The sequence below is a fragment of the Anomalospiza imberbis genome, chromosome 10, assembly GCF_031753505.1.
Source record: "Anomalospiza imberbis isolate Cuckoo-Finch-1a 21T00152 chromosome 10, ASM3175350v1, whole genome shotgun sequence".
In the NCBI taxonomy this organism is placed as follows: domain Eukaryota; kingdom Metazoa; phylum Chordata; class Aves; order Passeriformes; family Viduidae; genus Anomalospiza; species Anomalospiza imberbis.
In genome coordinates, this window is record NC_089690.1 from 6,799,449 (window position 1) to 6,823,970 (window position 24,522).

The following is a 24,522-nucleotide window of genomic DNA, read 5'->3' on the forward strand; positions in this document are numbered from 1 at the left end:
ACAATAAAAGAAACATCTCTGCAAATGGAAAACCCCCAAGCATATATGCCTTTCTAACTGCTATTGGAATTTTAAACTCTGATAATTGCTTTGTAATGTAAGCAATTGCAGTATGAGCATGAACACCACAGCCCATGCATCACCACGGCTGCACTTTCAGCTCTGCCTTCAGTCATTTCCCTCAAAATACACTCTGATTGCAATAGGCTTAAATCTAAATCATGGCAAGCACTAAAGTGAGTTCATTTCATGGACAAACCTTGTTTCTCTGTGCTTATCTGTTAAAGACTGGCAGAGGGAGGAAGCCCTACACTGTGGGGAAGTCTGGGCACCAGCTCCAGTGCTGTCAGCTTGGAGCCTGTCCTGGCATGGGAAAAGAGCTTCAGCAGCATTTCCAGAGGGCACCGACGTGTCTACAGCCGTGATTTATTAGAGACCACTAGAATAAGGCAACTTTTCTAGCATAGAAAATGTCCCTCCTCAAAGTGAAACAAATTAAAATGGAGAAGGCTGAAAACAAACCTGGCTGCACCTTTGCAAGCTGTTGTTTCTTTCAGACTTGCTCTGCGTTTAGCAGCTTCAGAGGCTGCATCTGAAATATATTTAGTCTGCCCTGGGTTCTACGCATTTCTCCTCACCCATCACCACCCAGGCTGGTGTCCAGCAGCCCACAATGGAGCCCAGCTGCCCCACACAGCATCCTTGCCTCAGGGAGAGGTGCCAGGGCAGACACAGGGATCTGCCTTTCTCCCCTCCACCTCTTCTATGGACTAGCTTACACAGTAAATCACAAAAAAGCCCCAGCTGCATCAGGGAGGGAATGAAATGAGGAGGGAAATTGCCTGAAGGTGCAGGAAAGGCTGGATTTGGTACACGGAATCAGCAGCTCCCCAAAGCTGGAGTAGGATCTCCGTGGTGCTGAGCTATAGGTGACCAACGTGTTGCTGGTGGGTCCTCCCATGAGTTTGCTGCTTGTGCTTTTCATAGAATTTGGGCTGAAGTTGTGTGGTGGGTGCCTGCTGCCGGGTTTCTGGAGTGAAAGTTTCACAAAACAGCATCACAGTTTGTGAGCAGTGGGCTGGAGAGGAAATGCTGTGTTTTCCCTGTGTTAAGAGCTCTGAAGCATTTAATTGAAAATCTTTAGCAACCTTGTACTTAGGAAGAGGAGCTGGGAATTTGACAGTAGATTTTTGGTGTCAAATGTGTGCCTTTTGCTAATTCTGGGGAGAAAAAAAAGAAAGAAAGCAAAGCCAAACTGGGCAAATTGTGACCTATCCAGCCTTACAAATCCCCAGTAAAGACCTGCTCAAGCATAGGTGCCAAATTTTGCAGTCAGGCTTGCTCCCAAATGTTTTTCCCCCCCAGCTCCCAGGAGGGGAAACTTCCTCTCCCAAATCCTCAGGTTTGGGGACAAAAGCAAAAACTCCTTTTCCCTTTGTCCTTCCAGAAGAGCCATCCCAAGTGCATCCCACAGCTCTGAGCTTCCTGCTGGGTGCTCAGGACGGGGTACACCCCACCAGGTTACAAGGGCTGCACCGTCCTCCCACAGATCCCAGAACAACCAGGGATCATGGATCATCCACACTTGGGATAGGAGTCTGTTTTAACCACTCCTGTACCCATGTCCCAGACCTTTTGGCCGTGCTGCAGTTGTAGTCATTATCACTTCTGAGAGTGCTGCAATTTTCTGTACTTTCAGTTCCTCAATTACATTGATTATCACATTAAACATTCCTGGTTCTACAGGAACAAACTAAAAATAATAAGCCTGTATCTTCCTAATACAAATGAAACCCATTTGTACTACTAGAAGTGTAGCAGGTTCATTGTTTCACAGTAATGAAGCTTTCATCTCAAGAGATTCAATTCATAAAAAATACTTGCCAAGGCTTTGCACGTTTTCTTTTTTTTTTTTTTTTAACTGCCATTAACAGTCCTTTAAGTTCATATCTTATTCAGCATTAGGCCAACAATTGAAATAAAAGAGACCAGAAAAGCAGAAAAAATCCACCATCACCTCTGGTGGCAGGGACCCCACACCACCCTCAGCCAGGGTCAGAGCCCACCCAGGCTGAAGGCATTGTGCACCTTCCCCTGCTATAAATAGCTGCAGACACCTTTGTGCCACTTCCCAAAATAGAGACACATTGCAGAGGAGATAGGAAGAGCAAAAACACTGTACAAAAGCTCTGTTTTTATAGCTATAAATATCAATTTGTAACCAAACCCACACAGGGTGGGCAATAGCCCAGCTGAGGAGATGCTGTCTGCAGGGGAACCAGTGGAAGGATGCAGGCACCAGGTGGGAGGTGAGGAACAAGCAGGTTTTGATGCTTTTCCACTTCTCCCCATGACATGGTCCAAGTCACAACACTGTGATTAAAACATATCACATAAAAATTGAGATCTGGCCGCTCCACAGGTTCAGCAAAGGTGAGCAGTCAGATCTGCTTCAGGTCTGCTCGCTGCCCCCATAGGTCAGGACAGGCTTTGAGGAGCATTTCCTGCTCCAGAAGAGTTGGGGGGTGGGCAAGGCACCCAGGCTCTGCTCTGAGGCTCCCCCAGGGGAAATGAGCTCCAGCTACCCCTGGGCAAAACACAAGTGGTCCTGCTTTTCCCAGTCTGGTGGTTTCTGGTGACAGAGTGGCTCTGAGTGGCAGTGCTGCTGGACCTGACCTCTCCCCATCCTTCCCTCCATGAGGGGATCCTGGAGATGAAGCCAGCCAGGACATGTCTGTAGACATCCCTCCCATCAGGGGCTCCATCTGCTTCCCTCCCACCAAGAGGCACAGGCTCACAGATCTGGTAGCAGCAAAGGCTTTCAAGCTTCAGGAAGGAAATTTAAAGGCAGGAGAGAGGTGGAGGAGAGGCTTCCCCTTGTAATTTCCCTTCAAGCCTGAGACAGCAGCACCTGACCCCACACAGCAGGGACTCACCTGCCCATGCCAAGCCTCAGCACCCACAGTGGCAGCAGGAGAGCAGGAAGGGGAAGGATGAGCATCAATCTCCCCTTTTCTTCCTGACTGAGGTGGAAGTCAGGCCTTGCTTATCAGAACTTTGATTATCTGAAAACTCATCCCTTAACCAGAACGAGGTCGTGTTCCTGACATGTCCAATTGCATCAAAAATGGGCTTGAATATATCAGCCCTCATTTATCAGAACCAGTTTATTGTCACTCATATTCCTTGATAAATGTAGGTCTGAGCACTTTTGGCTTTGCTGGTATGAGCAGCACATTTACACTCAAGCTTTTTCCTGCTAAAATTAAAGACCCTGAAACCACAGGTCTGAATCTAAGCAGGGCTGGATCAGGCCTCCTCAGGCAGAGCACATGATGCTGGAACTCTCGGGCTCAGATATTAGAGGTGCCACACCACCTAATGGGAACACAGATTTGGTCCCAAATTGCTGACATCCATGGAGTATGGTCTCCTTACTGCTTGGAAGAACCACACTCCAGCTGCTGGTGCTTCCCAGGGCTGGGCAAGCTTTCCCAGTGAGCTCAAAACCCTCTTGCAGGAATGGAAAAACATCTCACTGATCTGGTGCTTTGCTGCTGTTTGTTGTGATGATTCAGAGGAATTTGTGCCATGGAACATAAGGCAAGTGAGGAAATACAGAGAAGGATGTGGGTTGCCCAGTGTCTGCCTTGTGAACCTGCCTTGCTCTTTATCCTCTGCTCACTTCTGCCAAGGGCTGCTGGAAGGGTGTTGCAGGAGAAGTCTGGGAGTGATATTAATTCCTGATTTATCTGGGAAAAGGAATTGGAAGCAGCTTGGTTGCAGTCATTTTGAATTTGATGTTCTCTTCACTGCGCCGGGGGGCTCAGTATCACAGGAAGCCCTACACAGAGCAGGACAGTCCTGCTGGCACAGACGCAGCATGCACAGGGAGTTGGAGCTTTCTGGCTGTAGGTGCACCAGACATGCACAACATGAACAGTGACCTCCAGTCCAAAACCATTCCCTCATCCCTGAGGAACCCCAGGCAAATCTCTCCACGGAGCTTCCTGGCCTCTGGCATCCTTCACTTACACTGACTTTCTGGGCACAGTTACTCACTATTTCAAACACAGAGTGCTCTTAGCCTCACCTTGGACCAACTTTTCCAGCAATACTGATTCCTAGGAAAAAAAAAATCTTCAGTGAGCACCTTCCCCGCAGCTTGAGCAAGCACCAGAGCACAGGCAGCACTTTGCTGTGTGTCAGGAGGGGGTCAGGCAGCAGGGGCTCGTTACCAGAGCCAGAGGGCAACCAGGCAGCATCAGACACACCAGGCACACCTCCTGCAGAAAGTCTCCCTGTCTCTGAACCTTTGTATTTGGCAATCAGTCCCACGCAAGGCAGAAATCTGGCTTATTAAAGCATGAACTGCTGAGCCCCTTGTTAAATGCCAACCTCATCTTCTCCTGGGGGATTATTTACCCTGCAGATGGGGTTACTGACCCTGGAGCAGCAAAAAGGATTTCTAGCAGAGATGAGGCAATTGGGGCACCTTTGCCATCCGTAGGGTGATACCATGCTGTCTCACAGAGAGGCTGCTTCCCACACACATCAGAAAATATCCAGTATGGCTGCATGTACACACAGCATATGTTTCTGTATAAGGTATCTATAGAGTGTAGCTCCTCTTTCTGCTTTCACTGTGTTTTATCTTTAAATTGGGAGAGCTTTTTAGTAGCAAATCATCAGAGAGGAACTGCTAGTTACCAAGGAGATTCTCTGATGAATCAGAGACTGACTGGTATAAGACCTAGACAGGCTGTAGCTTCTTAGTTTGTGAGACCTTACATTTTAAACAGGGGGGAAAAAAGATCCTCTCACAACTAACTGTGGACCTCACCAGCAAAAGCTGCTTTTCTTTTTGCCACAGAAGCAAACAACAAGAGCTCAGCATGGGAAATCAGTGAGCAGCCGGAGACGAGCGGGAGCGCCTCTCCAGCACGTTCTTGACTCAGAAAAGCAAACACCACCCAAGGACAAAGTGGTCCGATGGAGGTGACTGAGGGAAAGGCTGGGAAGCCCCTGATTTCACAGCAGCACAGGCAAGGGTACGCAGGGACGAGCGAGCACTGGAGAAGGAGCCGCACGCCTGCTCCTGCACAGCCCTGACATTTCGGGAAGCAGAGGGTGCACGGCCAGCGAGGTGCTGCCTGGCCACGGGCTCAGCACAATATTGGGACTGCCCCAGCCCTGATCCCGTTTTTCTGCCTGACTCCTGCAGCTTTCTTCCAAGGAGCAGGTGAGAGGGATGAGCTTTGCCAAATGACAGAGAAGGCACCTACTCCACACGGAGCATCCTGCCCTCATGGAAATGGCCATCATGCCCCAGTGGAGTCACGGCAGCCAAGGATGTGCAGGCAGAGCGGATTTCAAGAAGTGTTTTTATAAATGTGGAGAGAACAAGGAGCTTCGTGAAATAAAGTTTGGAGAGAGAAAGCTCAGCTTTTTTTGGGTTGACTTTATTCAGAGGGTCTTCACACCCACTTCCTTCTGACAGCTTGTTTCTGTGTAGTTGCTGAATTCTGGTGCTTTGCCTCTATTTAAAAACCAAAAGTAATTAAAACTTCCTGGGAACTGTGAAAGCAGCAAGAAATACTTGGACATATTGAGAGACAAGATATTTGGAAGCCTTCTGCTGGTAGATAGGCTGTTTTCCCAAAGGTGGCAACTACAGAAGTTTGTAGATGAGAGGGAAAATCTCCTTGTCGCATCCCATTGAAATCTCCATTTTAGGCACTGCTGCTCCACTGCTGCTCAGGTAAACCTGATCCTTTTGGGGGGAAGCTGCTGCATGGGCCAAGGCATCTGGGATGGGGTTGATGGAAGAACTTAGGGAAGTACTGGGGAGTGGAGAGTAAAGCATGTATTAGAGCACATTCAGGTTTGACTGCTAGGTGCACACTGGAAAAGGATTTCCTAGAGTGATTGCACCTGACAAGGGGCTGGCACCAGGCAGGCTTTAACTGAGGAGTCAAGTGAAGGACATTTTATTAGTCAAACAGTTGCAAGTGCTGCTTTGAGTTATAAATTACACTTGCTCATCTGAGGAATGAATTCGCTGTTGGTAGCATTTGTGGGCTGGAGCTAGAGGCTTACAGCAATGTCTAACTGATGTATATTGTGATGTTTCAACTTATTAGTGTACCCTGTGGACCTCATTTGGAAAGCAAAATACTCCAGAATGCTGCAATAGAGACTGGAAACAGCATATGGGGTAGGGAAGGGACACAAGAAACACTCCCTGACACCAAGCTGCTCTCAGAACCACAAAGAAAGACTGTCAGGAAATTCCAGGCTGTGGCTCACAGCCAAGGGGGAGCTCACTGTCCATTCCCCTCCAACTTCACACACAGGAGTTCATACAGCATTCACTGGCAGCACTCCCCAGCTGTGTCAGGCAAACTAAAGGTGTAGGAGTAACAAATTAAAACAGACTGGCAGCTTTAATGCACTTATTGGAGGTTTGGGTCTTATTTGACTTCATATTTATGATCTTTATTTATTTTAGGGTGGACATTTGAAGTCATGTATATGTTTGCATTTAAAAGAGAAAAATGCTGAGGGAGTTGTAACTGCACACAAACTTCCCACTGACAGAGCACAAACTTCCACACTCTCCCCAGCTTCCAAGCATTGTGCTACACCAAAGCAGTGCCAGTATTCCAGCCCTGGGCTGATTGGGAATATCCATATTCCTCAGAATGCATTCAGAGTTTATTTGTCCAAATGTGTACAAGCAGCAGAAGCTGCTGGAACAGGAACTGTATTACATATGGTGATTTTAATCCAAGAATAGCAAACAGGCAGGTGAGGGATTTACGAACAGAAAAACTAAGTCAGTGAGCAAATAATTTGGATAAAAACTTGAAGCTGCGTAGAACAAGTGTCCAGATGGGAACGTAAATCTTCACTTGCACTTTGTAATAATATAATCTGTAAGGCCTTGGATGTTGTTTGCTTGTGATTTTTGCTGCACCATGCAGTTGGTCTGAGCACAGGGACCAGCAGTAGCAAAGCTCCTTGTGGTGTGATCCCTGGGCTGGAGCAGTACCTGCATTCTGCCTTTGCTTGTGAATTTTGACTGCAGTAAATGAGTAGGAGATGGACAGTGGTCTGAACAGTGGCTTTGGAGTTAGGTTTGTCACCACAAACATTTGCCTGTTTGTGGTAAATAAGGTCAAGGAAAGAGGTGGGGTTTCACGAGGAAGGTAAACTGCCAGGTGAAGGGTGGTTTCCACCAAGCAGTGGTGCTTGACAGCACATTTGGTCGCTCCTACTAACCTGGTGTGGGAATGAAGAGAGATTTTGTTAGATAACACTAAAATACAAAGGGACTGAGAGGCAGAGCTTGCTCCAGACCTCCACACGTTCTTACATGGTGATTCTGGGCAATCAGTTATTCTCAGCACACAGAGTGTCTGTTGCTGAGCACAGAGTCCAGGCACTAGGGAAACTTATGAAACAGCCATACAGATTAGCTCTCTGTCATAATCTACTCAGTCCCACTGGAGGAAATCCTGTCTTTCCCTAGGAGGCCTTCACTGCCCCACTAAAAATCTTCTTATTCTCCAGCAGCCCCTTGGCAGGGCAGGTGGGTTTTGCCTCACAGGAATGCCCTCGACTAGCCTCAGTCACTGGATCCTCACCACCCAAAAAAAGTGGGCAGAAAGATGCCACGAGGTATTCTTCCTGTGCCCCCAGCATGGTGTCCCAGCATTGCCCGACCTCAGCCATCACCCCAGGAGCCCCAAGGCTGCAGTGGGTAGAGTCAGCCAGGTTTAGGAGCAAGACTCGGGACCAGCCCAGCACCTCCCATGCCCTGGAAGGCAAAGCTCTGTGCTGGCACAGCAGGGAGGTGCAGGATCGTTCCTGACAACCTTTTATGAATGACCCAGATTGCATCAACGGGCTCTGGAGGAAGCCTGCAGGCACTGCTCTTCAGATGGGAGCATAGGATTTACAACATGGGCCCCAAGAGAGACAAGGAGCACAGCCATGGGAAAGGAAAGCAAAAGGCCTCACCACCCTTACCACCTTCAAAGCTGGTAATTGTTTTTTATTTCCCCTTCTGCTTTTGCTTTTAAAGCAGCTAGAGAAGTCACCCCTTCTCTGTGCTGCTTTGCATGCCAGGTGCAGACTGCTGGGAGAGCCCAACACCAAGCACTGAACCTTCCAGGTCCAGTGCCTTTCAGGCTACTACCCAAAATTCCAGAGGCAGCCCAGCAGACTGGAGCTTGCATGTATCCAGAACGGACCAACATCTCTCCCCTTTGTACTCCAGGATCATTTGGTAGGTCAGTGTACCCTGAGCCAGATTCAGGATGTTGTGCCAACAGAGGGCAGGGATAGCAAAGAATTCTCCTGGCTTTTTGCATGCTTGTTCAGAGGCTGCAAACAGAAGTACTGATGCTTGCAGCACCCTGCAGGTGAAGGGCAGGCAGAGGCAGCAAAACCCAGTCAGCGAAGGGGTCTGCATGAGCTTCCTGAAATAATGCTTGGAGAGGACATGCCAGGAGTTCCCACTCCCACAAGAGTGTCCCTTTGGAGCACTGCAGCTCTGCAGTGCCTCTTGGGCTGAACAATCCTTTTGGCTCATGCCATCTAGTTTAAATGCAACGAGCATCCTCCCCACGCAGGTGCGAGCCACAAGCACCATTATTCCGGACACACGAGCCACTTAGAGCAACACTGCCTCTCTCTTAATGGAAAAGAGGCATCACAGCAGCAGCTACACCATGGACCATTAACTTACTGCCAGGCAGATTGATCCTAGACTTTAACATGCATTTAACTAGAGGTCTAGAGCAGAGGTATTGCAGTGCAACTGTAGAAATGCACTTTTACAGGAACAGCTTTAGTGCCAGTTGAACTCGGTGGCAAAGCTGCCTCTGGCTCCCATGTGACCAGGGACTCACTTCTCTGTGTGTGCAGGCAAACACTGTCAGGTAGACTATTTGGTTCTTAAAAAAAGTGTGAGACAGTATAACTTCATTAAGTGTTTGACCAGAAATTAGGCAGCAAATTACTTAAATGTCATTTATGTAAAACTTGCCCAGTGCAGAAGTGAAGATCTGCACTTCTGAGGCAGCCCCACAGATGCTGGTAACCCTAGTGCTTCAGGCACATTGATATTCCTTGCTGGGCTGCATCCAGATCAAATTGGCTTCACTTAGCACCTGCCCCTTACTGTCCAACCATCATCTCCCAGCTGCACTGTTGGGGTGTGCAGGAGGGATAAGAGACCAAATTTCTATATTTCAGTCAGTTCAATTACAACTTGCTCAGCAGATCCTTGCCCATTTCTACAACAGGTCAGTTGTACCCCTCAGTTGGTAAGCTGGTCTTGCTAACTGATATGTGTCCAGCAGCAGTTATTTTCTTCCTAATATCAATGGAGATTTTAAATTGCCTTAATTGGAGCTTTCAACGTTCCTCCCCTGTTTCTCAGCAATTAGCTTCTGTACTGGGTTTGAGCTGAAGAGTAGCCCTCCACATTAGAAATACGACAAACTTGATAAACTGTCCATTTTTTATTCTCCTCTAATTCTTAACTCTGTTGTTGATGTGTAAAGGCTGGCAGGGAGATTAAATGCATCCCATATGAGGGAAGCGCAAGTGAAAAACCTCAGAAATGTTTTAAGCCCATCCATGTCCCTCCCGCATGCTTACAGTTGGGTTTATTCTGCTTAAAACTGAAGTCTGATCCCTGCTAATGACACAATTCTCTGTGAGTGAAGAAGCTGTGAGGTTTTGAGGAGCACTGGACATTTCAGCCTGTTGGGAAGCACTCCAGCACTGCCAGATCATCTGACAGGTCTCAGCACTGCAGGCTCTCCTCCAGGGACCAGCAGGTCAGCTTTAGGAGGCAGAGGTCATTGCTGGGATTTCCTGTCAGCACAAGGTCTTAGTGAGGAAGGAAGAGAGCTTTCCCCCCTCGCCTCATCTCCAGCCCTCTCATTTCCCTGTCAGCACATGTCTATCCTTCTGTGTCCCCCAGCTCTGTCATCCTTGTTAGATTTCCCACCCAGGCCTTACCTCCCCAACTGTCCTCCAGGTGAGGCACTACGTCTGACACTACAAATTGCCTCATTCTCACTCTCTTCCCATCCCTCTGATCTCCATCCCATGGCCTCCTGCCCTCCTGCATTGCCCCCACACCAGCTCCAGAGCTGCCACAACATTATGATCTGTGCTTCTGATGGGGTGCTTCCAGCACCTCAAAAAATCCCTCCAGTCAAATTATTAAAACCATTTAATACCACATCTGATTGTTACTGGCACTGAACTACTAAAAATAATTGCATTTCTCACCAGTTACAGATAGAACAGACCCTTTTTAATCATTTTTTAATCACTAAGATACGGCCTGATGTGCATTATGAGATTATTAACAGCCCCATAAGTGAAATAGCAGATACAAGACCAAAAGCTAAATTATAAGTGTTCTCAGATGCCTGTAGATTAATCATTTTATATCTCCATAGGAGCATTCATCAAGGCTTTCCATTATCACAAAGTCTTAAAGCCATGAGACAGCTCTGTTCCCAGCTGCAGCTCTGCCTTTCCTATAGGAGGCAGAAGAAGGGAAGGAAGACACTTGTTTGCCTCCAAATAGAAGTTAATGAAAAATATGGAACAGGATATAGAAGTTTTGATTCCTCATTATTCTGTTTCACTCAGTGAAAAAACAGTGCCTTGCTGTGTCTATCCTCTATGGCATTTATAGAATTAATACTACTTTCAAAGTGTTGTTTTTTTTTTTTTTCTTCAGTGCTTTCTTGAAAGTACACATCCACTCTTGATCTCATGGGCTCAAACTGTACTGTTGGTATTTTTGAAATTGATTGCAGACTCCTGATCCATAAAAACAAGAAACACCATGAGCAAAACAAGCACAGGTGCTGATGAAAAGTGCAGTCACTGCTCAGAATCTGAGCTAGTGGCTGCACAGCCAGAGACAGGAACCCACAGCCTCCTTCCTGCAGCACAGGGGCCAATTTCCCTCCATTTGGGGTTTAAAGAGATGCCCACACAGCAGTGCCTGAGCTCTGTGTACCCCTACCAAGTACTGTAAGTGCTCAAGAAGCAGCACAGCTTGGTTTTAATTGCATAAGCACACAGCTTGTTCAAACTCCACTCAGCTCACACTCGAGGATCTGAAGTGGTCTTTAGAGCAGTCGCAGCGCCGGATGCATCAGAATCCTTTCCATGCACGTAATGTGCTTGAAGGCTCCCATCCTTGCTCCTGGGGTACAAATCACAGCATTTCCTTTTATGCTGGTGACTCAAACAGACCAGCAAATTGCTGGTGTCAGAGTGGTCAGGGAAGGAAAGATAAAAGTTTGAGCAGAAAGGCTCTACCAGGATTCGCTGTAAAGCACTGAATGAGTGCAACCCACCTCCTCTTTATCTTTACAACCACACTCTGTGCAGAAGCAGTACATTTCATCAGGGCACCAGGAAGACACAGCACTGCTCCCAGCCCAGCATCTGCAGGAGGGACCATCGTGCCACACACACCAACACCCATTTCCAGACTGGGCATTTTTGGTTTTTCTGTTTTCACCTGACACGAGCACCCAGCCACGCTCATAAGTCAGTCAAAACATCTGCAGCTTCCACAGGCAAACCCATCATGTGAGACAAATGGCTCACTTGTTCTCACCATGGTTAATGGCCATGAATTTGGAGGCTGAAATTTCAGTTCATGCCAAGGAATACAATAATCATCAATAAATTCTGTCAACAAATAACCAGAGATGCCCTGAGCTGCACTACGGACCAAGGATGCAAAGAAGACTCGTTTATGCCTCAGTTGTTTGTGATCACTCCAACACTCTCAAAATTGGCTCCCTCAGAATTATGTTTAATGAGTTATTGCTGTAGCCTAACCCAGAACAGCTCAGTGGCATGTCATTAGATCTGCTGTCTGACACTACAGACAGCTGCTCCCACCCGAAATCACCCATTAGAGCGCGTGCACTTGTTCAGCTAGAGGCAGTGCCTTCAGAGCTTGAGCACCAGGCCAAGAACAGCCAGGTACTCAGGTCCGGCTCTTAGAACCACTAAATACCCTCTAGTCAGGCGTGCCTCTGCTGTGCGGAAAAGTTGTTTTTTCAGGGGAGGCAGCCAGCTGGGAGAAGGGAAAGCAAATCCCTTGTCCCTGATCAGAAGTGTTACAGACTGGAGCTCCCTTTTGTGGGACCATGGCCAAGCTATTGCTTCTTCAAGGACCTGGCCAAAATCCAGCCCTTAAAAAGCATTATCAATGGCATGTTGTTAGGTGTGCTGAGGAAGAGGATATTACAGAAATATGGGTTATCATTCATTATTGCTGCCAGTTTTATAGCACAGATGTCAACATAACACAGCCAAGGCCTCATGTTTCTGATGCCAGCAGGAGCTCACAGCCCTGGGAAAGCAGGTCAGGCACCCTCATGTTTGACACCAGCTGGGGACAGGGCCACCATTGAGGGTGACCACAGACAAGAGCTCAAATGCCCTACCAGAGCTCAAATCTGTGTAATTTTATATCTTTACCAAAAGTGCTGTTTCTTCCTCCACCTTTAACAGAAACCCCTGACTGTGCTTTTCCCAGTGAGGTGACTTGATGCCCACATGTATCTTCTGGCTGCACCCTCATGTTTTCCCCCAAGCTTCTTCCCTATCAGGGGTGTTCACAGGAGCACTCAGGCTGTCTCATGCTGCAAACCATCTGGTACAGGCAGCATCAATCAGCTTCCCTCAGGCAAGGTCTGATTATTAACAGTGGAATTTTCCAAATATTGACTCACTTTAGCCTAAATAATCTCATTCTGTTGTTATTGCCTACAAAACTGGCTCTGCTTCACCTTCTGCAATACTTCAAAAGTGACTTAGCTGCATCAAAGGTATCTCACATGTAGCAGCACCAGAACCAGGTCAGGTTTAGTGCAGTCCATCAGCTAAACTGAAACTCCCAGACCCCCATCTGCTCCTGTCAGACAGTGATAGGCATAAATCAATACACTCATTTCTGCACTCTCTTTCCATGACTGCGTGCCTACAACAGGGAGGGAAGCACATACACTGAGCCTCATTGAACTTTAGCATGGATTGCAGTGAACACAAAAAGTGGCATCTTGTTGCAATATAATATACACATTTCACCCCACAGGGGTGCAATACAGGGAGTAAAAATATTTTAAGAAACAATGTACATACAAATAGGAAATACATCAGACTACTGTACACAGTGTCTTGGAAAAACAAAGAACAATTTTCCATTTGCTTGCAGCTCCCTATTCTTTGGTCCAACACCTCTTAAAATAAACCCCAAAAACCTCAAAATTTCTTCAAAATATCCCACAAAGAAACACCACAGAACAAACCCCCTCTCTCCCGGGTGAGCTATTTCTCTGCTCTTCATCAGCCTTGATCATGGGCACCTGGAACCCACAAGCACAGAGCTCATGCTGGGCTGATTGCTCTGAATTGCCATGGTTTCATTAACTTCAACAGATCCCTGATGATAATCAGTGTCAGATGAGGATGCAGGAGCTGTTTCTGCTATTTGTATATGAGCCCAGGCAGTGTTTGGAGAGAGTAGATTTTAAAAAAATCATGTTATTTTCCTTATTAAGCCTGAATTCAGGAGGGTGGCAGCTACAGTTAACTTGCTTGCAAGCAAAAGGATTTGCTTTGTGATACATTGATTCCACCTCTGAAATTCAGGTATGAGGTTTAGCATCCATTCACTTCAAACGACTTCAAGGAACAGCAAGCAGGAGGTGGAAGAGGTTTTGGATGTTTTCCTGTTGCTAAGGAAACTTCCTCTGTGGTGGCTCTGTGCTCACCCCAGCAGGGTCACTTGGGCTTTGCTTCTCTGAGTAAGGAGTGAGTCATGGCTGGAGAGTAAATGCACAAACTTCCTGAGGGATGCCTTTATCGTGTGCTTCCACTCACATGTGAAAATAAAGATTATTAGCAGTGGTTCATAATGAAAAGCTCTAGCAAATCTATATTAATACTTTCATTAGCAGTCACATGCTCTCTATTACCAATTGTATCTGACCCTTCAAACACACAAGAAAAATAAAACTCTTTTTTCCACACACTTTTACAGGTCCTGTCAGCGTTAGGGTACATCATGCCAAAAATGTCTTGATGTCACAACACTTTGAGTAACACTGCTCTCTAGTTCCCCTCACATGATACTGAATCCCCTCACAAAATCTGAATTACTCAACACCAACATTTCTGAGTGGCCAACCTTAGGTTTCAATTTGTGGTCACAGTGATTGCAAACGAAGAAAGGAATGGTTATTAACCTTTACCGCACTGGTTGGGTGTGCTGACATACAGGAAGGTGCTGGTGCAAAGATATGACACACATGACTATTTCATACACTCTCACCTGTAAATTTTGTGCACTCTTGTGCACTCTGTCTCTGAGAAGACACCAAAGAAATACCTCCTGGTTTTGTATGTTTGTTTCAGATTTATCACATCTTGATTTTGTTTCTTGCAAATGGTGATGAGTTTGACATAGGACCAGGTGTTTTTAGGCTATCATAAAGTGTGGATATTACAGATGTCCATTACAAGGCTTTTGTTAATGATAAAAGCTATTGTATCTTTGTACTTAAGGCTCCATCTGGATAATCATCCAAATGCTTCCTTGAGCTTTCAGAGCCTCATAGGTCTTCAGTGTGACCTGAAGCTGTTCTGATATGCTCACCAGAGGTCTGAATCAGGCTCTACTCTGCTCCTTCTTGAAGTTCTGGTCAAACCTTTGAGCCAGACAGCAGCAGTTGGTATTTCTCATCTCAGTGGTTTTCTTCAGCAACCTCATGGGTCCCCTAGTTTGGGCAATACCTGTTCAGTATTGCCCTGGAATAGATCAGGAATGGATCCCAGGGACCTGGCAGAGTTTCTGGTGGATCAAATAGTTCAGCAAGCTGTACTAAACTGAAGAAATGAGCATTAAGTGACTTGTTTAACTCCACATGCCTTCCTGCAAGGCAGATTTCATCTACATTTCCAGACTTCTAGATATTTAATCTGAGACTAACAGAAGAAACTATCTAAGGGTTAAGGGCTTAAGCAATGGGGGTCATTTCTCATGAATGGGGGTCTGCTACCACACAGCACTGAGAAAGCTGGAAATGCCACATTCCTCTTTCCTCTGCTGTTCCCCTGCTCAGAGACTTGTTTCCTTTTCACAGGCTGTAGGAGCTGGACTGCCTATTTCTCCATTTTGCTGTCAGACAGTTCTGAAAGTGTGAGAAAAAGAAAAGTCCAGGGTAACACTGGCAGTCGCCCAGGAAGATGGAGCTGCTAGTTTGGCATCTGCCAGAGTCCTCATCCAGGGACCTGGCATTTTCAGTGCCAGGACTTCTGGCTCCAGCCTCCTGTTAGGGCATTTGGATGACCCTCACAAGAAACCAGGCAGGTTTTATTTTGTGCATATAAATCACTGTGAAATAGTGGTGAGGGCTGAGCTCCTGCTGTGGAGAATGAATGCAGTGAGATTTTAAGGCTTTAGGCTGCCTGGTCCTGTCTTGCTTGACTCCTGGCCTCTGCTTTGGTAAACAGTGCAGGCTGATCTCTGCACGATGCCTTTCCTTGGGCATATGGCTGCTTTCTCCTAAAGCCTTCTTACCACGGAAGTTTACAGTGCCAAGATAAGCATTTAATCCTGCAGGGCTTGTGCTCAGCGAGGTCAGACCATCTGCAGGAGCACTGCTGCTCATGCCAGAGCACCCACCCCAGCAGGGCAGCTGGGACAACTTGCTTTGAGTGACTTTAGACGGCGGGTTTGGGGACTAAAATTTAACTCAAGACACTCAAGTGAATATTTGACTGATTTGGGACCTGCTCAGGCACTTTGATATATATCTGACTGTCTCCCCCAGGCAAGCTGCCTTGCAGCAAGACCTCATCATTCATTTTAAAGGAGACATGTCAGGACCTACATAGGCATTACAGTTGGGATTTTAGAACCCTCTGAGCCCCCAGGCTGGACAGTCTTGCAGTGCTCCTCTCCCACCTCTGCTCACCGCGCTGCTTTGCATCGGCAACCAGACCAGGGAGGAGGATGCTGGATTGTTATTGACTTGTGGATCTCAACAAATGCAGTGGGTGTCTTAAGGGCAAGAGTCCTCCACACCCCTACAACATCCCCTCTGCCAGATGTGTGTTGAATTTATCAACAAAATCTTTTAATATTTCACAGAATCATTTAGGTTGAAAAAGATTTCTAATATCATCAAGTTCAACCATAAATCCAGTACTGCAAAGTCCACCTCTATATGTCCCTAAAATATTTGCCATGTTCCCTACTGTCTTTTTTGAAAATGTACCTTGGCAAACACTTACTATACTTCGTTTACCCTTGATTTTATAGGCCTTGCCAAGGACATTTCCCATATGCTGTTAGGTGCCTCCATTTGCTCATATGGGCTGCCACTTCCCCAGACATCAAAACATTGCTAGACCTCTACGTAAAAATCTCTCAAAAGTAGAAGAATGAGTTTTAATACTGCTTCTCATTAGTTTAATGGGAGATTTGTTTGGTTTTACAATAAAATAATTGCTGTGGCAATTTATCAGCCCCACAAATATAACATTGTTACAGCTTGGATAGCAAAGCTCACTGTAAACCTTTCCTAGGTAAGCTGTAGTACCCCCTTGGTACACACAGCTTGGGGTGTTTGGCCTTAGGATTCCAAATTATGTTCCAAGTTTTCAGACATTCCAAAGTTTGGAAGGTGAGATGAGTTAATACCCAAACCTACCTCTACTCTCGAGGCAGCACCTCCACATGAGACCGGATTCCATCTGGTGAACCTTGGCTCAGACAAATGATAAATTTATCTGTTGCTGCCAGCTGTGAAACAGCAGACAACTTGAGATGAGTATCCACAGCATTCAGCCCCACAGGCCAGGGTGTTGGTCTTTGTTACTGGAGGTAGATAAAAATCCATCAGCCTTCTGGGGAAGAAGAGGGTGCAAGGGTTAATAGCTCAACAGTGCCATAGGCTGTTCTGCCTGCCTGGATGGGACTCTTGTGGGAGCACTGCTTCTGTTTTTGTTATTTTGATATTTTTGTGATTTTCTTCAGCCTATCTGCAAGAAAATGTCTACTCCTATGTGATATCAGCCACGTAGTCTCAGATGAAACCATGTGGAAATGGTTTATCCTACACCCATGCAACAACCAGAACACTTTGGGTGTGAAGATTCAATGACAATTCCTCAAAGGCCCTTCCAAAATGCAACCTGAAGCCCTCAAGTGAACATTTGACTTTATATCCAGTGATTATATTTCTAATTATTTATAAAAAACAATGACTGATTTCTGAACCAAGACTTTCTGAAGATTTAACAGCTTGGCATTTGAGCATCAGTGACTTTGTTTCACTGAATTTTCCCATCCACTCCCTCAGCTAGATGTTACCTCCCAACACAGAGCTCCAGGGCCAGCCCTGTGTCATAAAGAGCCAACAAGCAGTATATGGTGACACTGGAAAAAGGCAGTAAATTTTCACATGTTTTTGGCCACTGACTGCAGTTGTACATGGCTCAGAGAGGAAATCTCAGAACAAGCTCCTCTGCCCTCCTATCAACAGCTGAATCATGCAGCAGGTCATGGGTTGCATGCAGAAAATGCATGCAGCAGGTCATAGGCAGCCAGAAATTGAACCCAAAAGCAACCTAAACTCCTTTGCAAACTTCATGCCTCTATTCTCCAAAATGTGACTTGCCCTAAAGATAATTCCATTTGCTTCCAGATTGCCTTAAAAAAGCCTTCACCTAACTTTGATCTCAAATCCTTCTGCTCCAGTAAGGGCTGAGAGAAGATTGCTCTTTAGGACTCCAGCACTTGTTAATACTCCTAAAGAGATTACTCAAATCTCCTAAACAAATATCAGAATAGATTGTGGATTAAGCTTGGGTGCTAAAATGACCTTGCTGATAAAATCAGCATCATCAAACCTCACAGATTGAAGAGGGAAGCCTTGGATGTAATTTTGACGCGGTAGCTATTATCATGGTAAGTTATCAGACTGCTCTGCATCTTTCTCCCCCTATCTCTAATTCTCTTGCAATATTCCTAGGGAATCAGTATGAGAAGTGTCAGATATTCCAGATCCTCGTGGGAAAAAACAATATACTGAGACAGTCACTGGGGCTATGCACCACCCACTCTTTTCTTTCACTAACACTTCTTGCTTTTCCCATTTTGGGTATTTGAGTTGTCTGGTTCGTTTTGGTGTTAGCACGAGGCTGGTTTGTGGAGCATCCCAACTCCTGTATTGTTCAAAATGCCATTGATCAGATGGGGATTTGGTTTTGTGCATTTGGCAGGGTGGTCAGGCATGTTGGAGGGTCCAGCATGGACCATCTCCTTTGCCACCTCTGAGTGATTTCCCCTGTTTGCAGATAATGCCCAGAGTTATTTACATCCTGTGTCTGTGTGCAGTTTCCTTTGTGTCTCACTTGGGTTTCAGAGATAATAGTCCTGCTAAGATTGATGTGGATTTTGGCCTTGTAACAGATATTTTCTTAAGGACCAGGAGTGAGTTGGTGAGGTTTGTGTTAAGTATTTTTGTATTGTGTTGTGGCCAGGAATGAATCCCAGAAATTTTCCCAGGAATCTGTGATGAGCATTTCACAAAAGAGAGGTCATTGCGTCACTTTCAACCTACATCTTTTCTGTTGTTGTTCTTTTACAGTCCTTCTATAACCCCCTCAGATTTCTGTGCAAAATCCCTAGTGTCTGTAATGGGAAAAAATTTAAATCCAATAACAATTAACAGGCTATTTAAAAAAATATTCTTTAGAGGGCAAAGTCCATTACGACTGAAGCATTTACATTTACTTCCAAATCTCTTTACCCAATTTTCAGTTTAATTTAGTCATTTGCTAATCCTAATTTTCCAGCACTGTGCTTACAATATCTAACTGAATATCATTCATGTGGAAACACATTAAAATTCTGCAACAGACTGGAACTTACAGCCTCTGAACTCTTGTCACTTTGCTACTCAACTGTCAACATTTAATGGTGGGTCTGACTGCCTTGCCTCACAAACATATTGGTCACCAATCCCTTCTGGAGCACTCTGCTCCATTTCCCTGCAACTGTTGTCCATTATGGCAAAAGTCCCACCAAACTTCAAGGACATCTAATGCAGGAACACTTTCCAAAATATCTCTTCATATGCTATTATTTGGGTTTCCTTTGGTCTTAAATAATTTAATACATTTCAATGTTGACGGTGTGGTGCGTGGTGCATAGAAATAGCAAATAATTGTACTGTGTCAAAATACTGGGAATAGTGTGGTTTGTGCACAGCAGTCAGAATGGAGAAGCTGTGTGCTGTACACCCTTGACTCCCAAGTAAAAGGATGAGTGATCTGGTTTTGTTCCACTGAGGAGGGCTGAGTTTGAACAGGCAGATCCCATCCCACCACATCACCCCGGTTCACCCACTCTGGAGCGGGGCTGGGACTCGCTTCTGGCAAAGAACACCATGCAGGGGGCCACGGTGGACCTGTCCCTCTGATCCCAGCTGGGCTCACAGGGATCAAAAGTGTCTGTAAGGACCCCACGCTGAGGCTGAAAGTACATCTCCAGATGAGGCAGCTGAGAGACACTTTGTACTCAGTGGTACTGGCTCCCTTCCCTCCACAGCTGCCTCATTCGCTCTCTTCAGGGGGTTAGATTTCTGTGAGCTAATTTAAGGAGAAAAGCCTTTTTAATCCGGTATCTTACAGACTCAGAGCATGTATATTTTTATATTGTGAATAAAATATGAATATTAAGCTCTTTAGGCAGGGACTTTGTCTTCTGAGATCTCTTCAAAGCCCTTAGCATACTGCTGGTATTACAGGTGTAAATACTACAAATAATATAATACAGTTTGGATCCCACAGATCCATTTCATTGGGAATGGGCTCACAAAGTGTATCTCTTTGTTGGACACAAAAAGCTCAGCAATGAGGAGGGCTTTCCCAGAAGTTAGTACTGAGCCTTGACCTGGAAGAACTTGGGGTCAAGAGCCTGCTTTGATTTAGGTTTCCTGATAGTTCATGAGACACTTCTTGCTTTGGTTCCACCAGTTAGAAAGGGACAGCCTGCCCAAGGAACAAAAATACAGTTTAACATACAGAGCACTCCTCTGAGAAGTGGACGAGAGCTGTTTAACCCTGCCAGATAACAGCATGTAGTAGCTCAAGGCAGAAAGGGAGAATGAGTTCCTTAACCAGATGAAGGCAAAGAGGGGGAAAGGACTTAAGAAAGTAAAATCTTTGTAGAAAAGAATATATTATTAACTGAAAAAGTAATTTAACAGAATAGTAATGTTCCCATACCACTGAGCAAATCTAATACCAACTCCGCAAATTTAATAAAATCGCTGCAAAGGCAGAGAAGTTCAATCTGAAATGCACTCTTCTGACGCTGAGGCCAATGCCCATTAAGTACAATAGAAATACTTCATCAGCTTCAACACCAGCTGGATCAGGTGTCCACTGGATTTGGATTGTCAGTGGCTGATATTGTTTCCACAGAGTAATCCACTCAAACTCGCCATGGTGATTAAAGTAACGTCTAATTTCCACAACAATACAAGCAAATTCTCAGTGTGGAATAATAACATCCTTTAGATTGGAAAAGACCTTTAAAATCATCAAGTCCAGCCACTAACCCAGCACTGCTGAGTCAACCACTAAACCATGTCCCTACGTGACTCCTCTACATCTCTTTGAAACCCTTCCAAGGATGATTATTTAACCACTTTTATGGGCAGCTTGTTCCAGGGTTTGACCATCCTTTTGGTGAAGGAACTTTTAATAATAGCCATTCTAAACCTCTCCTGGCACAATTTGTGACCATTTCCTCTTGTATTCTCACTTGTTACTTGGGAGAAGAGACCAACCCTCACCTTGCTAAAACCCCCTTTAAGCGGATCATGGAAAGCAATAATTGCCCCCCCCACACACATCCTTCAGCCTCCTTTTCTTCTGGCTGAACACCCCCAGCTCCCTCAGCTGCTCCTCACAGGACTCGTGCTCCGGATCCTTTCCAATCTCCCTTGCCCTTCTCTGGACATGCTCTAGCCCCTCAATGTTTTTCTTGTAGTGAAGGACCCAAAACTGGGCACAGCACTCGACGTGTGGCCTCGACGTGTGCTGAGTACAGGGGGACAATCTCTGCCCTGGTCCTGCTGGCCACACTGCACAAGGTGAGATGCCATTGGCTTTCTTGGCCACCTCTGACTCCTGTTTGGCCAGTTGTAGACCTGTATGCCCAGGTCCTTTTCTGCCAGGCATCTTTCCATGCCGTAATCCATGTGGAATTCAGGAGGCTGCAATTTACATGGAAAACTCTGGCCACTCCGATATTTCACTCAGCTATCTTGGTTTATCACTTTTTGCAGGTCTAAGCAATGTCTCTCGGCTGAGTGTTCCATTAACTTTTTCACCTCTTATGTCTTAAAAAAGACCAGAAGTAATCTTAATCCCCCTTATCTTGCCACACTATTATCTTGCTGCATTCCTGGTGCTTTCCCACAGAGACTTTGTGGAGCAGTGTTTTTCAACTTAGCCCAAAATTGGCTTGGAGGGAGACAGTGCAAAGACTTACTTGAACAAATTACAAATAGAAATTTAACTCTTAGTTTGTTCCCGATTTTAATTCGGATCAGATTAGAGCGGGGTTTGTTTTACTGCATTTTAAGAGAAGGGAGCATTTCTCTTTTGAGGTAGGAGATTGATTCCTGTTAGATCCTCTCTATAGATTAGTCCCTTGGGTGATCCACACACTCAGGCCTGCCGGGACCAGCAATTAACCCAAACGTGTCAACTCTGGAAAGAATGTCACCATGACATCAGTAATGTTCTTTCCCCTGATGAACTCAAGGTGACTGTAATGAAAAAAATGAGGTGTAAGATTGGCAACTGATTAAATTTAAATGACCAGGAAGAACAGGTAGAAAACCTACTTCCTTTAGCATGGGATTGAAGTAATTTTGTGGATCATGCATCTGTAATAGCTTGCTGTATTAGTAAATGCAGTACAGAATCTTTCAAGTTCAAATCAAGTCTCTATTGCTTAGAAAGTGCAGCCCAAAAGCTTCTGATCTATTTGTAGAGATAAATACCCCACAGAGTTATCAGAATTCATGCAAACACCCAGGCAAAGATTCAATGCAAATAATAAATAAGTACAGACTTAGGAAATAGAAATGTAAGACTTAGAACTAATTGAAATGCTGACCCAAAGAATAGCTCTTTATGTGCATTTCTTCAAACTCAATTCCAAGAAAGGAAAAAAGAATGCAAAAAACTGGTAATTTCAAGGTGGTAGACAAGAGAAGAGATAAGCAGCATCCAGAGCAAAGGAGATGGACAAGAGCTAGGAAGTGGTGGAAGCAACACTGGAATTTTTTTTTCAATTATTTTTAATATATATGAACTTAAAATTACTTTGAACAAAACAAGGTCTAATTTTGTACCCACATTCTTTTTTGAGTTAAGGAGAAGTTTTGACATGAAACCTGTTTCTGTTTTGCTAATCCATTTTCATCTGCTTTGGCTGTCTCTGAATCTGCCAGGAATGGGATGGGATGGGATGGGATGGGATGGGATGGGATGGGATGGGATGGGATGGGATGGGATGGGCCCCCAATCTTTAAAGTACATATCAGCCAGTTCATCAGTTCAGGATTCCTGCTGATAACTGTATGGTAGGGTTTGGGTCATGCTTATCCTGAAATCTTGAAATTATTTCAGTTCTTCAAGGCCTTATGAATTACAGGAGCTCCAACTGGACTGTGCTGGGTACAGCAGTAAAGAAAGGCCCTTCTCAGCCCTGAATACCCCACAATATGGTCTAGTTTCATTTCAGGTGTGGCCCAGACAAAAATATTGGTTCAGGTTCAGACCAAGTGTTGCCTCACCCAGTTCAGTGCATTACATCTTACCCTATAAAGTAAATCCCAGTTGTGAACAGCCCTGCTTTGCTTGCTTTTGAATGAGGAATGGCAACAGTGTGGTCACAACAGATAGGTCACAAGACCTATCTTTTCGTCTCATCCACTTTAGTGTTAAGAGTTTGCAAAATCTACAATAATTACCAGCTAATAAAAAAAAAATAGTTTAGCCTGGGAAAGCTGAGTCCCGCAGGAGAAGTTCATCAGGTTTTGCCAGAAAGAGTTAAACTTTTCCTTGAACCAAGAAAGAGGCTCCATTGCTGCCCCAATGCAGTAGAACAGACATACATCTTGTGTACTGTTGCTGAGAACATCAGAGGTGAACCAGCACTGTCTCATCCCAGGTTAGCTCACCCAGCCACCAAGTGCCTGCTCTCCCTGTGGGCAGCCTGAGCACACCAGGAACATGAGCAAGCAGGAGTTTGGCACCAGGCTGAACTCCAGAGCTCCTTGGTACAGCCACATGGACACAGACAAAGCCAAGCAGCTGCCATCTCTGCAGAGGTGACAGGGCAGTCACTCTGGTGGTACAAACTGTGAGGTCAGCAGAGGTGCCCTGATGGACACTGACCTCGGGCAGTAACAGCCAAGAGAACAATCCCTGTGATGGTGAGAAAGAACAGAGTGGGGTGAGGCAGCAAACACCAGGCAAATGGGAAAGAAGAGGAAGATCAGGAGTGACCTCAGGTTACCACGCACAATATGTAAAAGAAACAGGGAAAATTACACTCTTTGCCAGAGAACATAATTAAATTGTGGAGCTTCTTGGCAAAAGACCCAGGGAAAGCAATGGGAGATGACTTGGGACAAAGACCAGCTCTGAAACCTGCCAAGCGCAGGATACCAGGAAGGTCTGAGAGGTCCCACAGGCTGCTCACAGCCCTCCTCACAGCTTGGTGCAGGTCCACCCATACCTGCTGTTCCTCACACCCATCCCCAAGCACCCACCAGCAGGTGCTCAGCACTGAATGTTCTGGACCTGGGCTTTCACCCAGCTCCAGGTGGAAAGAGCAGAGGGCAGGCCACAGGCGGATGTAGCTCAGCTCCACTGAAATCACACCAGACAGCCCCAGAGCATGGGAAACACCACTGAGTTTCATACATGGTCCAAAGGGCACTTAGGGAAAGAAAAACAGAGAGAGGGTCAAAATTTAAAAAACATTTTGATAAAAAACAAGGCATTGTCAAAATATCAATCAGAAGCCAAGATTTGGCAAGATCTGCTCTTGTGTAACCTTCAGCATGAGATCAGGTCTCAATCTTTCTATTCTTGGTAACAGCTGATGAACGCAGTGAAACAAGGTATTAATAAACATCTGCCCAGATCTTAGATTAATATGGAGAAGAATTAATGGAGGTCTTAGCACATTCATATTTTCTAATTATGGCAGATGACTTTATTTTTAGAAATAATAGAGAGAATGGAAATCGTCACTGACACCGTGTCAATATACGTAACCAGATCCAATCATTTAATTGCATTACATTTGGCCACGGAGTCACATCAATAAAGGGCCCTCCTTAGAGCAGTTCAGTG

The 24,522-nt window shown here is 45.5% G+C and overlaps 1 protein-coding gene and 1 long non-coding RNA gene across 11 annotated transcripts in view; one reads left to right on the forward strand and one right to left on the reverse strand.

Moving 5' to 3' along the window:
- LOC137479774 (calcium-activated potassium channel subunit beta-2) overlaps nucleotides 1-24,522 on the forward strand; it is a 142,256-nt gene that overhangs the window by 85,300 nt on the left and 32,434 nt on the right. The window contains exons 2-3 of one of the 10 annotated variants that reach the window (XM_068200331.1): nucleotides 4,874-5,761; nucleotides 7,899-8,048. The exons of 5 other annotated variants lie outside the window; for them this stretch is intronic. In XM_068200331.1, the coding sequence (XP_068056432.1) occupies nucleotides 5,688-5,761; nucleotides 7,899-8,048 (224 nt within the window). In that variant the 5' untranslated portion in view covers nucleotides 4,874-5,687. Of the gene's footprint in view, nucleotides 1-4,415; nucleotides 5,762-7,898; nucleotides 8,049-24,522 lie in introns of those variants that run through there. 4 more of the 10 variants (XM_068200330.1, XM_068200332.1, XM_068200335.1 and 1 more) reach the window with 4 other exon arrangements.
- LOC137479775 (uncharacterized) lies at nucleotides 10,240-13,669 on the reverse strand. The gene is made up of 2 exons (XR_011002508.1): nucleotides 13,237-13,669; nucleotides 10,240-12,973 (listed from the first exon to the last, which is right to left on the reverse strand). It is a non-coding gene; the product is annotated as an uncharacterized lncRNA (long non-coding RNA).